Genomic DNA, 15341 nt, shown 5'->3' on the forward strand with positions numbered 1-15341 from the left:
ATTTTCTTGTTTCTCGGACTGTAAATTAAAATCTTGCGCCTGTTCCAGCGGCTGAGCTACGCCTCTGTCGCCTTGTTAGTCTGCGACTCTGCCTCGGTTTGTCATGTAGCCGGTGCGTGTCTCCTTGGTGTCCCGCTGGCGGTCAGTGACTCACTCTCCTGCAGCACTTTAGGCTGCTCATGCCACACAGATGGGCTACGGGAGAATGACGGTTGCTGGTGAGGGGGCGAAGAGCGGAGGGGAGCTGGGGTGGATGGAGGCTCTCATTGTTGGGATGATTATCCGCCCTGTGACATGCAGATCGCTGCGGTCCAACCTAAGCTAACCCCGCTGCGTGTCGGCTTACTCTCATCACTGATGAACTCGGTCCAGTTCAGTGTGGTGTTGAACAGGCCCGTGTCGTTGCTGCTGTTGCTGCTGCTGGCGTTGCTGAAGTTTGGCACGCGCACACACTTCTGCCTCAGGTTGCCCATGAAGAGCTGTAGGCCGATCAGAGCAAAGACGCTGAGGCAGAACACGGTGAGGATCATCACGTCTGACAGCTTCTTCACCGACTGGATCAGAGCGCCAACGATGGTCTTCAGGCCTAAACCGGGAGGTGGGGCAAAGTTAATGAATCGCAGTTTGACCAAAGAAGACACGGTTATTAAGAAATTACAGTAACAGGCAGTGAAAGTTCCTGTATGAATTATTTGCTGTCATCCAGGAATCAGGGTGACAAAGGTTTTGGGTTTTTATTTATTTATTTTTTTTCTCAGTTTTGTTTCTTAAAACGTATAAAAGATTCCAATAAAATCCACTGATGAATATAAAAAAATAAGGTGAGGTGTGAATACTTTTGCACTCCAGCATTGATTCATTATCCTTCTGATAACTTCCTGTTGCCACGGCTACTATTGTTGCAAATCTTTTCCATGGGTTTCTTCATTTGTAGAAAAATGTGCAGGTTCTGGTTCTGTGTGCTTTGTAATGCAGCAAAACCAAAACCAAGAGAATTTAAAGTCGGACTAAAGCAAACGTATATGTTCGTGTGATTAAATGTCCAACTACCTTCCTAAAAAGGCTGGCAATCGCACTGCAGTTGATTTTACAGGGTTTTTAAAGGGTGGAGAAAGAGTTCAAGTTAAAGTCCTAAATAGGCCCAACAACATGCAACCCATGAGCTAGTGGGCTAACTTCTCTGGCTTCAGGTCAGGTGTGTAGCAGAATTTAAAGAATGTATTTGCAACGTTAAATGTGATATGTGCCAGATTTTTGTTTTTGAGTTTTGTGGATGTTCACAGGTATCGACTGTCACAGAAATTCAGCTCTGTATACAACGTCCTTTTGTCCAGAACACACACCATCCCTCCTGTTTATGTATCCAAACCATCTGGATGCATGTTCCTCTGCTTTACTCAAACTCCAAATGTTTGTTTTAACAGCTATTTAGTAGATATTTGGTGACAATCATCTTTAAGTAAAGAGCTAATAGTGTGTTACAGTGCCATTCATGAAGTTATACACACTCATCAAACATGAGTGTCATTGATTTGGAGTCGTACATGATGCACTTGAGTTGCCTTTTTTTCCCCACACAATTCAATGATGATGAATTTTCAAATCTGAAGTTAGGTGTACGACTTCTTAAACCAGTAATGAGGGTGTCTGTATCTATGTACTTGTTCATGTGTATTTCTAACCATTTAGATCAGAGATCATTTGTATTGAATTTAAAATTATTTCATTTATCTCAAAGAGAAAAAAAGGCTGAAATGCATCATAAGACAAAACCTATCATGACACCCAATTAATGTACGAGTATGTAAACTTCTGAACCTAACTATGTGTGTTATCAAGTACCATTTCGTACCACTCACAGTGCATTTTTACCATAAAAACACACAACATTGAACAAGACATGCACAGGAAAACAAGGTAAGGGAGGAACCCTGCACACACACACAAAAGAGCTTGCCACAAGAAAATCGGCTTTTGCAATGTCTCATGCAAAAAAGGAAAGAAAGAAATAGTGCAAAAACTACTTGGAAGGCTCCCAAGGCAAGAATAGATTTCAACCAAAAAGAATTCTGCCTTAAAGGATGTGTCTTAAAAGCAGAGAATCCTGTCAATCTGTGCAGATTGGAGCCAGATTCCAGCTTTTACTGGCCTTGGGACGAAGGCAGCATGAGGGACGGCGACAAGCGTCGTCAGGCTTAGCTACAGTGAGATGAGCTGAGAGGAGGGGGCAGGGGGGTGGGCGCATGGGTTTGAATGTTAGCGAAATGTCAGTTAGCCGTTAGCGTTGTATGTTAACCTCATTGGGCCTTGATGGCTCTCTCACCTGGGATGACTGAAATTGTTTTCAGGGCTCGCAGAACCCTGAAGGTTCGTAGTGCTGAGACATTGCCCAGGTCCACAAACTCTGTGACATATCTGTAAGGGAATGCAGTGGAGGGGAGGGAGGGGAGGTAGGAGGAGGGGGGAGGAGGGGTTTTGGAAGGGAGGGGGAAGGTGTGGGACACACACCCCACATACGTACACGCATACACAAATCAGACATCCACACACGAGGCGTTACGAGACAACAAGGAGGGCCACGGGGAGAGGATGGGGTGGGTTGGGGGAGGAGGAGGGGGACGGCAAACGGTCACACACAGAGGACAAATGGCAGGAGTTGCTGGCAGCAGGCGCTGGCGCCCTTACCTGGGATTACTGAGATAGTTTTCAAAGCTCGCAAAACTCTGAATGTGCGCAGAGCTGAAACATTGCCTAGGTTTACAAACTCTGTTATATACCTGCAGGATCAAATGCACAGTTACTGCAAAGCAATGCACAGGCAAACCTACTGCTCAAGTCATAACACATGGGAGAAATAGTCCGGCTTCGGAAAATGTGGGATAATAAATGGGAGTCTGGAGCACGACGCTAGAGATGCACCGAGGAAACAAGCTGACGAAACTCAAAAGTCACAACACTACCAGGTCAAAGTAACGATATCCTTCAGAGTTCTTCTTAATGAGGGAAGAAGACTGCTCCTCTTCCTCATATTAGTCATTAAATGTCTTAAAAAGTTCTCAAAGGAATAAGCACAAGCTGCATTTCCATTACAAACATGCACAAAATGTGTTGAAAAAATACAATCTTGCAATTGTGGCGTTTCCATTAAATAAGAAACGCAATTAAAATCACGTGAATAAGATTGTTCACATGATAAGTCACTGAAAAACATCGTCGCCCAACTGCTTCCTGTCAACTTCTTCTTTGTGGTTCCCTCTAATAGCAACATCCGGTTGTCAATCACATGTCACATGTGATGTGAAAAAAGTGTTTTCATTGCAGTTTTGCAAAATAAACCATTTTCAGTACAGCCAAAAAAAACACACCTCATCCTAGAGCCAAAACATTTCCAAATTTGCAAGTTCCTATTAAGCAAATTTGTCAGATTGTGATGCTATAAAGGTCAATTCCAGACAGAATTAGCATTAGCATGTTAACTCCTGAAAACAAACTCTCAAAAGATTTGAAATGAGCCATAAAACTCTGATCGGTGCATCTCCACATGATACAATATATAAGATACAAAATCTTTACCAACAAAGAGGCATGCACTGTAACACTCAAGTCTTTGTCTTGCACTTTAAAGACAAATAGCTGGAATCGCTGAGGCGTGATTCAAATATGGGCCAATGTGCGTGCTTTAGGGGCTCACATCCATTATGACAGAGTACATTTATGATTCCCTTAGCCATGCTTTCTAAAGGTAAACTACCAAGCTTCAGATTACATTCTGTTCATCTTCTCACATTCAGGATGTATTAATCTTCTGGGCAGATTAACATTAAAAACCTTTGGCTGCTTAATCTGTGGCAGATCATTTCAAGACGATCCTAACAAGACTTTGTGGTCATACTTACGCCATGAGGATGACGCTGAAGTCCAGCCAGTTCCATGGATCCCGCAGGAAGGTGAACTTCCCCACACAAAAGCCCCTGGCCAGGATCTTTATTAGGGACTCGAAGGTGTAAATCCCTGTGAATGTGTACCTGGGCGGCAAGGTGAGGAGGAGAGGAAATGAAAACGCACGCAGAGAGAAAAATTGGATCTGGCTGCAACCGGCAACAAGACAGAGAGAAGCTAAGACAAACAGAGCAGAACTCAAACCTTCGTGTTACACAAAAAGAATGCATTCCCCTTGTGACAAATTTCAATGCCAAGTTTGGGGAGTTCGTCACAGACCAACACAAAGTGGTGAATAAATGTGACGTGAAAGGAAACTCATACAAGTTGTCCTAATAAAAATCTAAAAAGTGCAGTATGGATTAGAATCCATACTGAACACATTCAATCAGCACCACATATACCTGGAAAACTATGAAGTACCATGTGTAATTGGTCAAAAATTAATCATTTGGGTTCTTCAGCCTGACACAGGGGGGAGATATTTCAAAGTTGTATTTTCACCATGTAATTCATTCATTCATTCTTTGAGTTTCAAACTAAACATTTAATTACCATGATAAATAATTTACAATTAGCTCCAATTTAAAAATTTAATTACAGCTAAATGTTTAGCCAATGCTAAATACAACTGAAATTTTTTAGTTACTTAGTGAGATAATTTTTTTTTTATTATAATTAATATTTTGTTAGCTAATTTTTTGGCTTCAAAATTAATATTTTGGCAAGTTGGATATTTTGTTAGTCTCAGTAGCTCAGTAGTTTACAAATGAAATACTTAGCTTGGTGGTGAAAGCTAATAACTTACCTACACAATTTCATTAGCAAACTCAGTATTTAGTTTACAAACTAAACACTTAGCTCGATGTGACATTTATAAATGAATGAATAACATGATGAAAAATGGAACCCCATTTAAAATCCCAAATTAATGCTGATCATTTTTCACTACTTACAAATTAAACCCCGTATAGGACAGGTCAGCTGGTGCTTAGTTTTGTGTTTGCATTGTAACAAACTGTGGGAAAGCTGAAGGAGAATGAATACTTGTCACATTATTATAAATATTAGTGGACGTCTGTGTACTTACTCTACATTCTTTGCCCACTCTGGGGGGTTACTCAGGGTCATGAAAGCACAGTTGGTCAGAATGGTGAACATGATCAACATGCTGAACATCGTGGGAGCAAAGTTAAGGTGCACAAGGAAATCGGCTGATTGAAAGAACAATACAACCAGTCAAACTACGTCTAGCCAGACAGCATTTAAACCAACACCGGCTGCCCTCTGGTTGTATTTTAGTGATGAGTAGATCAACAAAGCATTCAGAGCCACACAGTCTTTACCAGCAGCTCCTTTAACTCCCTCTATTGTCTGATAAATCCCTTTAATCCAAATCGAGCTGCGTCCACCAGAAACTCTGAAAGGATATGAGTGCACTAAAACTTTAATAGCTATCCTCCTCAGAGGGTTGAAGGGGTTTAGGATGTACAAGGCAGAAGTGGCATTGAAACGGAAGATTGCCTTCCCACGATTCAATACTATGAAGGTCTGAAAGACAAAAAAAAAAAAAAGACCCAAAAGGGTTAAGATTGCCATAGAAAACATTGTATAGAATGTGATGCACAATGACCATAAATACAGAAACCGAACATGGCTGCTGCTGAAAACTTATCCATGAATCAAATCGCTACACTAATCGTATACTTACTTCAAGAACATCGTGTTCATGTTCACGTGTGATAAATATTTTAACTCAACAAGACGTTCATTATTTTATATGCTCTGATATGGGACATTAACTTAAACAATCTGAGAAGGTCATTTATTTCTGCTAATCAACTCAAGCTCGTTCTGTTTTATTACACAGTAATGGCTTTGTATTTAGTAATTTTGATGATTTTGTTTTACAGCTGATGGTTGCACAACATCCAGTTTCTCTGGCAAATAAATACTAGAACTAAAATGTATAATTATGTTTCAATATTTCTAAGTTTCACTTTCTAAATGGAATTACTGAAATACATGAACTTTTAATAATGGTCCACTGAAATGATATGCATATGCATGTTAAGTTGGGTTATTTTAATTTTTATTTGCCCTATGACTAACTAGAGGTTTAGCTTGAAGCAGATATCATGTAAATTTTTTTTGAAAGGATATGGATGAAACATGAAACTCCTGGAAATACAGCCGTTGATTTTAATGAAGCATAAGATTATTACTTTTTAGATAAGACACCATCTTTGAGTTACAGATGAATTATTCTGGCTTTATTTTTAATAGTAACCAAAATGCTGAAAATGATCTGTACAGAGTTCATGAAACTTTCTATGCAATTAAAAGTTTAATCACCAGAGAACAAACTTCAACCTTTCATGAAAAGCCAGAGTCTGCAGAGCTGCAATCCTTCAAACTAGACTGCATGAGTCATACCTTAATCTGAAGGACAAATGAATGTTATTATGGAAATCTGTTTATGCTCCTTTGTTTCTCTCGCAGAGGTCGAGTGAAACCGACCTTCTGGTTGCTGTAGAAGGGGTCCAGGTCCTCCAGAGGGGTTGACACCAGGCCTGGAGGGATGTCCCCGTAGATGAAGGGCAGGGACTTCCCCGCCTCCAGGTCGCTGTTGGGCTTGGGCCCGTTTTCATCGTCATCGTCGCTGCGGCGCTCCGCCCGGGGTCGCCGGGCCTCCTCCTCGGCGATGCGCCTCTCGATGGCGGCCAGCGACTCGGGGACGAAGGGGCGGAAGCTGTCTGGTCCGGGCGGTACAAGCAGCTGCGCCATCTTGTCATCCTGCTCCTTCAGAGGGCAGCGAGGAGCTCAGCTATGGAAGAGAGCTGCGGAGAAATAAGTGGGGGAAGGGGGTCCAAAACACCGGGTGTTGTCATCATTTCTCTATTAGAAGCTCTTATCTTGACATGAGAACCTGCCATCACATTTGGGTAGACGTTAGGAGTGGGAAACAAGGACGCAGTGAGTCTGTTTCACTGCTTCAGAGTGACTAACGCTCTGGATTGCCTTTCTGTTGAACACAATAGTCTGAACATGTTGGGTTTTATAACTGATGACTGATGATGTGAGAACATGAACAGCTTCACATTTATTCAGCATCTTTTTCCAGACAGAGCTCTGAGGAGAAATAAACCAATACAGCCCCGAGGAAAAATATTCGTACCCCCCGATTGTTTCCACTCCACTTTAAACAATGAATGTTTTCCCTCCTTCATACATTTAAGTGCGACTTTATTGAAGATTCTTTAGGACGTCCAGAAAATAACAGACAACCCGAACCCTGAGTATTCTCTTCATGACAGGGTCTTCAGTCAGAAGCTTCAACAGACTTGCTGTATTACAGACTGCTACCGGAAATTGCAGCCATCAGTAGAAGAACTCTAAAGAAAATACATGAATTCATGTTAATGTTATGTTATACATTAAGTTCAAGTTTATTTGTATATTACATGTCAGCAACCAGGCAACTTAAGACAATCACTGAATAGGCAATAAACATTACATTTTGTCAAATGCCATCAGATAAATCATCAATACACATCAAATATTTTAATCTGTGTTTCAACGTTACATGTCGTTATCTTCCTAAAATAATCAGTCTTTTTTTTTTCTTTTGCTAAAAGTGATTTTGTCAAAAACTAAAATCACTTTGGCAAAATTTTACTTCAGCCTTCATTTTAGTAAGAGAGAATAGAGGTATAAATGTATTGTGAGGCAGCATTAATCTAACTAGTCTTCCCTATGTAACTCTCTTTGTCTTTTTATCACTGTGTTCTGCCTCTTGCTACCAGAGCTCTCTGTAGACTCAAAGGACATTTTGTCCTGCAATAATTAACTACTAGATGGTTTCAGATTAGAACAGGAATAAACTAAAATCTTATCAAAAACATTTAGAATAAACCAACGCGATGAGCTGCTGCCATTTTCTTAATCGGTAGCAGCACCAGTTCCTCCCCACTGTCAACACCCAGACCCGGATTGCTCCCGCAGGACAAGTGGTGAGAAGACACACAAACAAGTTCCTCAACAAAAGAGAGAGAAAAAAAACCCTAGTGAGCCATTATCAGAGGCTGCTTGGTGCTTCCCCTTGTGTGCGAGCAGTATTATTTCTAGAAATCTTCCCATTGGCTGGGACTCAAAAGAAGTGATCCCTGCTTGGTTCGTCACACATTGTCAGTCGACGGGTGTTTCTGTTTCAAAGAGAGACAGTCGACACAAACAACCAGGTGTCGTCAGTAACCCTGTCACGATCAGCAATAGATCGATTAATCGCATCATAAATGAAAATGGGCACAATTCCCAACAATCGTGAGAGATTATCCCCTTTAATATCGTTGAAAAGCCGCCATTTTGAAAAAAGGCGGAAATATTTGACAACCAGTGTGAAGGATTTAGTCTGCACTATCTGCCACTTGCACCTGTTTTCCCTGTCTAAGATGAATGACTATTATTTTTTTAAACACAACTGTGGTCACAGAGACTTCGTAATCCATTTTAATTATTGTTGTTTTGTTTTATTTTGGATATTTAAAATGTTATTTGGTTTCTGCTTTAGAAATTAAAGTGTTTGAGTGTGTGCACTCGCATTGTTATGTCTTTGTTACTATAATAGCTAAAAATGGTCTCAAAATGACAATGTTACCGTTTATCGTAATAATTTCCAGGACAATTATAACATTCAGCAAAATTTGTTACCACGACAGACCTAGTAGTAACTATAGATAATGTTCAGATAGATACTAAAGATGTCTGGTAATATGGTATGAAGTGATAAAAGAAATCTATTTTTGGGAGTATTATGATCTGGGGCCAGAAACTCAATGACTAGAAATAGATGATTTTCTGTTTTACTCAGGAAATAAGAAAAAAATCTGATCTCTCTATTAGTGCAGACATCTTGCCGAATAAACACTTTAAGGTTGTGATTATAATAACACTCTTCTGTGTGGAAGTGTTTACTGAAGGAAAACAAATCACATTTAGCCATTTTGTACATGAGTCAGGTGTTTTAAATGAAGTCATAATTGTCATAGCGATTATCTTGGTAAATATTGTGATTAACAGTTCCAATATGTGTCTGTTTTCTTCTTTCTTTCTCATTGGAGCTTCATGGTTGGGACAGCATGAAGCATCTTTTTCACACTTAAATCTGCTGCAGGTCTCAAACTGCGGTCAATAAGGATCTTTGTGACAGAAGATCCATTAAACACATCCTTGTGTGTTCTAAAATCTCCCAAAGGATCTTGTGTTGTAATGTGTGGCTTGACGGCTTGTCCAGCTGTTTGTAAATGCATTAGTCCTCATCTTCACCTCCGACCCTACACCTCTAAGCTCAACTGTCATGGTGGCCGTCTGTACAGCCAAATTTAACATGACAGACTGACAACATGGACGGCCAGAAGATATTTCTGCTTATGGAAGGATTACATATCTATAAACGTAAGATATGGTCTGACTCATACATACAAATACTAACTAGAGATGTGGACAATGAGCAACATACAGTCATCCATTAATTGTTATTCTTTATAGAATTAAATGATTACAACAAAAAAACTTTCATGCTAATTTCAGGATAATTTGTTCAAACTACTGTAAATAGAAGAAACTGTTGCTGGTATTTCTGGTGCTTTATATTGACCTAATAAGAAAATAAGAAAAATGTAAAACATGTTAAGTTTAACTGCTGGATGTTTGTGGTTTTGTTTACTGTGATTTTAAGAGAAATACAGAAACATGCTTAATAAGAATGTGACATCTTTTGTGAAAGTAATGATAGTTTAAGACTACCTCAAATTTAAGAAAAGGTGACCAGCTGGATCCTCTTGAAAATCATCTATTACTGTTATAAAGGTAAAGCTACCTGAAAGAATGGTTGGCATGCTAAAAAGCTAGAGCACCATGTCAGCAGAGGACTGCTTCCTTTAGACAAGTTTTACTCAATAACGAGCAGAATACATGTTTAAAATTAACTAAGAAATAATGCTATCAAAACATCCTGTTAATAATCTCAAGCCAGACCGGGATTTAAAGAGTTAAAATTTCAGCACATTACTGATCATTTATTATGTATGGAGAGAACGATGTATCTGATATATATATATTATATATATATATATATATATATATATATATATATATATATATATATATATATATATATATATATATATATATATATATATATATATATATATGTATACATACATACATAATACTTGTGTGAATATTTTTCAAAAGCAACAACTTTTGAAGACAGTTGGAAACAGTCAAAAATGGTAACTACATACAGAGTCTCAGGGTAGTCTTCCTCTCTTTAATATTACGCCTCCATTATCAGTCTTCATGCTCAGGCGTTCGCTATGATTTTCCATGGACAGATGGTTCGCTGTCCATGGTGCTGAAGAAGAGGAAGGCAGCTGTCTCCAAAACAAACAAATGGACACCTCGATTAAAGTCGCTTATTTTTCTGCTGAGGGTTGTCTAAAGCCTGCCATAGAAACCCAGCATAGATGGGCCGACATGGAGTTCTGTACGAGAAGCTGCTGCTGGCGGAAGAAAACCTGTTAGGTACGTTTAATTGGCTGAATTTCAGAGAAAGTGACCTTAGAGCAACTCTGACAACGTTTCCACGCGCTAGAAGCTGATACACAGGCTGGCAATCAGGCAGAAACTCCGCGCGCTGATTTCTACCAGCGTACATGTGAAGGCTGACGAGAAAGAAGGAAGTCGGACGGTACCTGAGTTGTCGCGACTTCACAATGAGCCACAGCAGCACCAGCAGCTGTCGCCATGTTGACGAAGTCTCCGTGTTCACCTCAAAAGCGTCACATTCGCCACTAACGAGAAGCACCCTCTGGATACTTCCCCAGCAACAACAAGATAAAACCTCCCCAGGAGTAAACACTCATGACAATATAAAAAAAAGCCCCGTAAGCGTGGGCATTTGCACGCGCACACAGGTGGGAGACTAACAGAGGTTGAGTGTTTCATTGGCTTTAGAGACGGCAGCAGCAGACACCCTCCACCGCCACCTCCTGCTGGAAACCGGCTGAAGTTGGCTTCTGATTCATCCCACTGACTAAAGACCTGTTCCGCATATTTTACTGACTTCTAGCTTCCTTATTTCAGAACATAAAATGCCTGAAAAATGGCTAAGTTGTTCTATGCCAGAATGTTTTATATTTGCCAATGTAAACAGTGTTGTTGAAAAGGTATTTCCACCTGTTCAGAGTTTTTCCTATTTCCTCTTTTGTCACTTAAAAATGACAGATGTTAATATCAGAAATAGATAACGGCCAACCTTTATTTACCATAGGACAAATAATGATATTTACACGATAATTTAAAGCAAACCAGTATGACATGATTTAACTGGTTATTTTCCACATTGATCATGTCAAAAGTATAAATAAACAACATAAATGCTACCTTTAGCTAGCTAAAGGTAAAACCAATTGGAGGGATTTTGTTTTTTATTCCCTAAAGTATGTCAATATTTGTTTTAGAAAAACATTAAGTCTTACCTGGTGGAAGTCATTCACGATATTATTTTTAATGCAAAGGATTTCTTAAGAGGCATAACTAAGATTGCTTAAATTATTGCGCAATGTTAGCTTCTCTTCAGCGGAGCATGTTTTCAGTTAGTAGCATCAGTTACAAAATAAAAATATTATTTCTGTTTTTGCTAAAACCTAGCCTGAGAAAATAAAATAAACGACTTCTAGCAGTAATATTATAGCTTTTTTGTTTGTTTGTTTCTTGTCAAGCTGTTAAGCATGGTAGTGGTAGCATTTGTGCCAGGAAACCAATCAATATCAATAAGCTCTAGCAATATTGCCAAAAAAGAGAGGTTGTTATCCAGCCAGAATCATGTCTATTTGCATCCAGAGTTATGAAAGTGAGTGAAATAACCCTTTAAAGAAGTATTGAATCGCAAGCCAACTTCACCGTCCTCTAATGAACCGATCTGTAAAGTGCAAAAGGACATCATTACCAAGCAGACAGAGGACGACCTTATTTTTGATAGTCTTAACCTAATGACACCTTATGTGTTATTGACGAGTTTAAAGATGGCTGCTCTCAAGAATGACGGACAACGGAAAAACGACTCGTTGTGAGCAAACTGTATGTTAAAGGTGATGTAAAAGTGACAGTTGAACAAATGGTTCTGAATGAGTCTGGGCGTGTCCTTCCCAGATGTGTGTGCACTGTTGTCATTTCCTTACATACACACACTCACACTGATTTTCCAAAAATAGATGGAGGAGCTTTTTTTCTCCCCGTCACCTCAGTCACACGTAGGTCTTGCCTACCTGGTCGAAACCTGGATGAATGTTGTCCGTTTTTGCGTCACGTACCCTCGGGAATAATTTCGACAACATCAACAAAAAAAAGAGATCTCGAAAAAATTATTTACCAGCACGCGCACGTCGTGAAAGATTCTAGTTTTTTTTTTCTCACACAGGTTTGTTTGTCACGACTAGAAGATAATTTGATTCGTAATAGGGGTAGATTTCATCTTTAATAACTGGCTGGGTTTAAATAAAGGAAAAATATACATTAACCTTTGCTTTACATTTTAAACCTCATCACTGAAGGAGAAAAAAATAATTATGCATAGGAACAATACTGAATATGCCTGGCACGCGCGCAATTAGCGGAGGGATATCATAGAAAAAGATAAAAACACCACGCCGAAGCATAGACCATTGATGTTATATGGATCAATTTATCAGAGAAAACGCTTAAAATGACGTCACACAAAATTGGCAATTAAAATGGGAGAGAAACCATATATTACAGAGTCCCAATAAACTGTCAGGCTACATATTTTTTATGTTCAGTAAAATATATGTGAATACTTACCACCATTACGGTGCCCAGCAGGTGGGGACCCTGAAGGTAGATCCCATATCCAAAAGAATAATCCTACAGTGATTAAATGGATGGTCAGTCAATGCGAGATTTAAAGGCTTTCCCCCTTCTTTTGTGAAATCCCGTTAGACGAACGGTTAATCATCTAATAAGCGACTCTTTGATGCTTTTTTCTCCCCTCCTTTTTTTATCCGCCCTTGCTTGCCGTGGAGAAATCATTCCGCGCTTCCGGTTGGTTAGGCACGGCTCAGCGGTCTGGGAGTGAGTGTCGTTAACACTGGGACCGTCACAAGATGGCCCGTACGTGCAGCACTTCTAGAACATTTCCAAACCACGGTTCGAGATGCTAGCAACCTGTTGTTTGTCACCAAAAGCACCAAAAAAAAAAAAAAAAAAAAAAAGAATTTTTCAATATTTTAGTTAAAGTTCAGGTGATATATTTTATAGGTCGGTTATTATTATTATTATTATTATTATTATTATTATTATTATTATTATTATTATTATTATTATTATTATTATTGTGATAAAGTTTACTCTTGTTTCATAATTATTTACTTTATTATTATTATTATTATTATTATTATTATTATTATTATTATTATTATTATTATTGTGATAAAGTTTACTCTTGTTTCATAATTATTTACTTTATTATTATTATTATTATTATTATTATTATTATTATTATTATTATTATTATTATTATTTATGTTTTTTTAACAAGTATTTTTTTATTTTGCTTTCTTTTCACTCATAGTTCTTTGTCCATATATATAAAAAAAACAACATATGACTAATGAAGTATCAATGCTGTTTTTTTTTCTGATCATCATAATTCACAATGGTTAAGTAACGTTTTCGATACTTGTTTAGGTTTTCAGACACGTGCAACCTCACGTGGCGACCACCTTACTGTCCACAGACCACGTGTTCAACGAACGAGGCGTTTCACTCTGTTCATCTTTTCTGGAGAAACACCGCCACCTGGCGGATAATTTGTGGAATTACACAACCTATGTTACATAAGGAATATGGGAAGTTTAGTCAATGTTGTAGCAGAAAGGAAAAATGGCCTTTGTAAAGGAAGTTGTGTCTTTAGAAAACAATGACGTGAACAAAAATATATACAATTATGTATCTGGAAAACAGATTTTGTTTTATGTATTAACACACATATTGGAAGAGTTTCAAATCAGTCTGAAACTGACGAACACACGATTCTCTACATGTTTTATATTAACCAATGCATTAAAAAGCAACGCCACTCTACAGTCTACCAGTTATTTCCAAATTATCTAAAGTCCTTTAGTCCCTACTATGCACAGTTTAAGAAGTATTTATGCGTTTGTCTGGTCCAGAAAGGTTTTTATTAAAACAGTGCCAAGTGGGAGGACATCAGCATGACCTATGAGAAGAAATTGTTGTTGGATAAAAGACAAATTCCAGACAAATTGAAGTCCATTATTCTAGACTGAGAAAGACTGTAAGAGTAGAAAAAAAAATATCTAGACAGACACTCCAAGAGCGTACGCCATTGTTTCTGAAACAATTGTTTCTGCCTATCAGTCAGAGAAGTCAATATGGCCACTTTCAAAATATGAGAAATCCAATACTCCACGCTGTGCTCAAAGACATAATAAAAAGATCTATCTTAAAAAAACAAACCTGAAAACAGAATGCAGAAGTGTGAAAAAGTAGCTTCACTTTTGCTGTATGACGATGGGTACTGTGGAAACCTCTTAAAAACGTTGTATGTACTGTAAAGTTCAAATTAAAACCACAAATTTTTATTTCCTCCCAATATTGAAGCACAGTTACAATGAATGTTTTTCAGAATTTGGCAGCAGGTCTTAGGTTTGCAAAGTTACATCTGGCATCTCCATTGCAGGCTTGGATTGAGAAAAGCACCGCCATCTTTGCACATAACTGTACAGCTGAGGTTATGCATAAAGTATTGTGCCTACAATAATAATAATAATAATAATCTAAAAAAAAACATTCAAATATTGTCAGTTGAACAAAACCTCTGTTGTAGAAACAGGAAAGCATCATTCTCAGGGTGGACACACACCCTTGTGCTCAGTGAACCACGTCCTTTTCACATGGGTGAAAGGAGTTTCACTTCAGTATGAGAACATATTTGACACCTCATATGAAGACACCCTTATAATCAGGCTTGATGAATGCATTTCAGTTAGTGTTTTGTAACCTTAGAATTTTATAGAACGTAACTCAAGTTTGCTGCCATGCTACTCTATAGAGTCATGGGTACACAGCAGTCATTAAGATGTAAGATGGGAGAAAGTAGATATACTCAAAGTCTACAAAACATCATATTTCTGAGGTATTACTTTGTGTTTTTACAGCTATACAGAGAACTTGAACCTATCAAATTATGGCATGTGCTAAATCTTCATGTTGGATGTTCATATAGTCATATACACACAAAGCTTCAAGGTAACATATCAAATCTACAAGGAACACATTTGTAATTCCAGTGTTCATGC

At 38.5% G+C, this 15341-nt stretch overlaps 1 protein-coding gene across 1 annotated transcript in view; it reads right to left on the bottom strand.

Moving 5' to 3' along the window:
* Positions 1-13277, bottom strand: part of LOC106917586 (sodium channel protein type 2 subunit alpha-like) — a 34477-nt gene extending 21200 nt beyond the window's left edge. The window contains exons 1-7 of the mRNA XM_014986678.2: positions 12823-13277; positions 6460-6779; positions 5372-5490; positions 5030-5119; positions 3897-4025; positions 2324-2415; positions 347-586 (exon numbers count right to left, since the gene is read on the bottom strand). Coding sequence (XP_014842164.2) covers positions 347-586; positions 2324-2415; positions 3897-4025; positions 5030-5119; positions 5372-5490; positions 6460-6726 — 937 coding nt within the window. The 5' untranslated portion in view covers positions 6727-6779; positions 12823-13277. The remainder of the gene's footprint in view (positions 1-346; positions 587-2323; positions 2416-3896; positions 4026-5029; positions 5120-5371; positions 5491-6459; positions 6780-12822) is intronic.
* Between the last annotated feature and the right edge of the window lie 2064 nt (positions 13278-15341).

Source organism: Poecilia mexicana, unplaced genomic scaffold (assembly GCF_051168715.1).
Source record: "Poecilia mexicana isolate PSO_F unplaced genomic scaffold, ASM5116871v1 scaffold_2, whole genome shotgun sequence".
NCBI classification, from domain to species: Eukaryota; Metazoa; Chordata; class Actinopteri; order Cyprinodontiformes; family Poeciliidae; genus Poecilia; species Poecilia mexicana.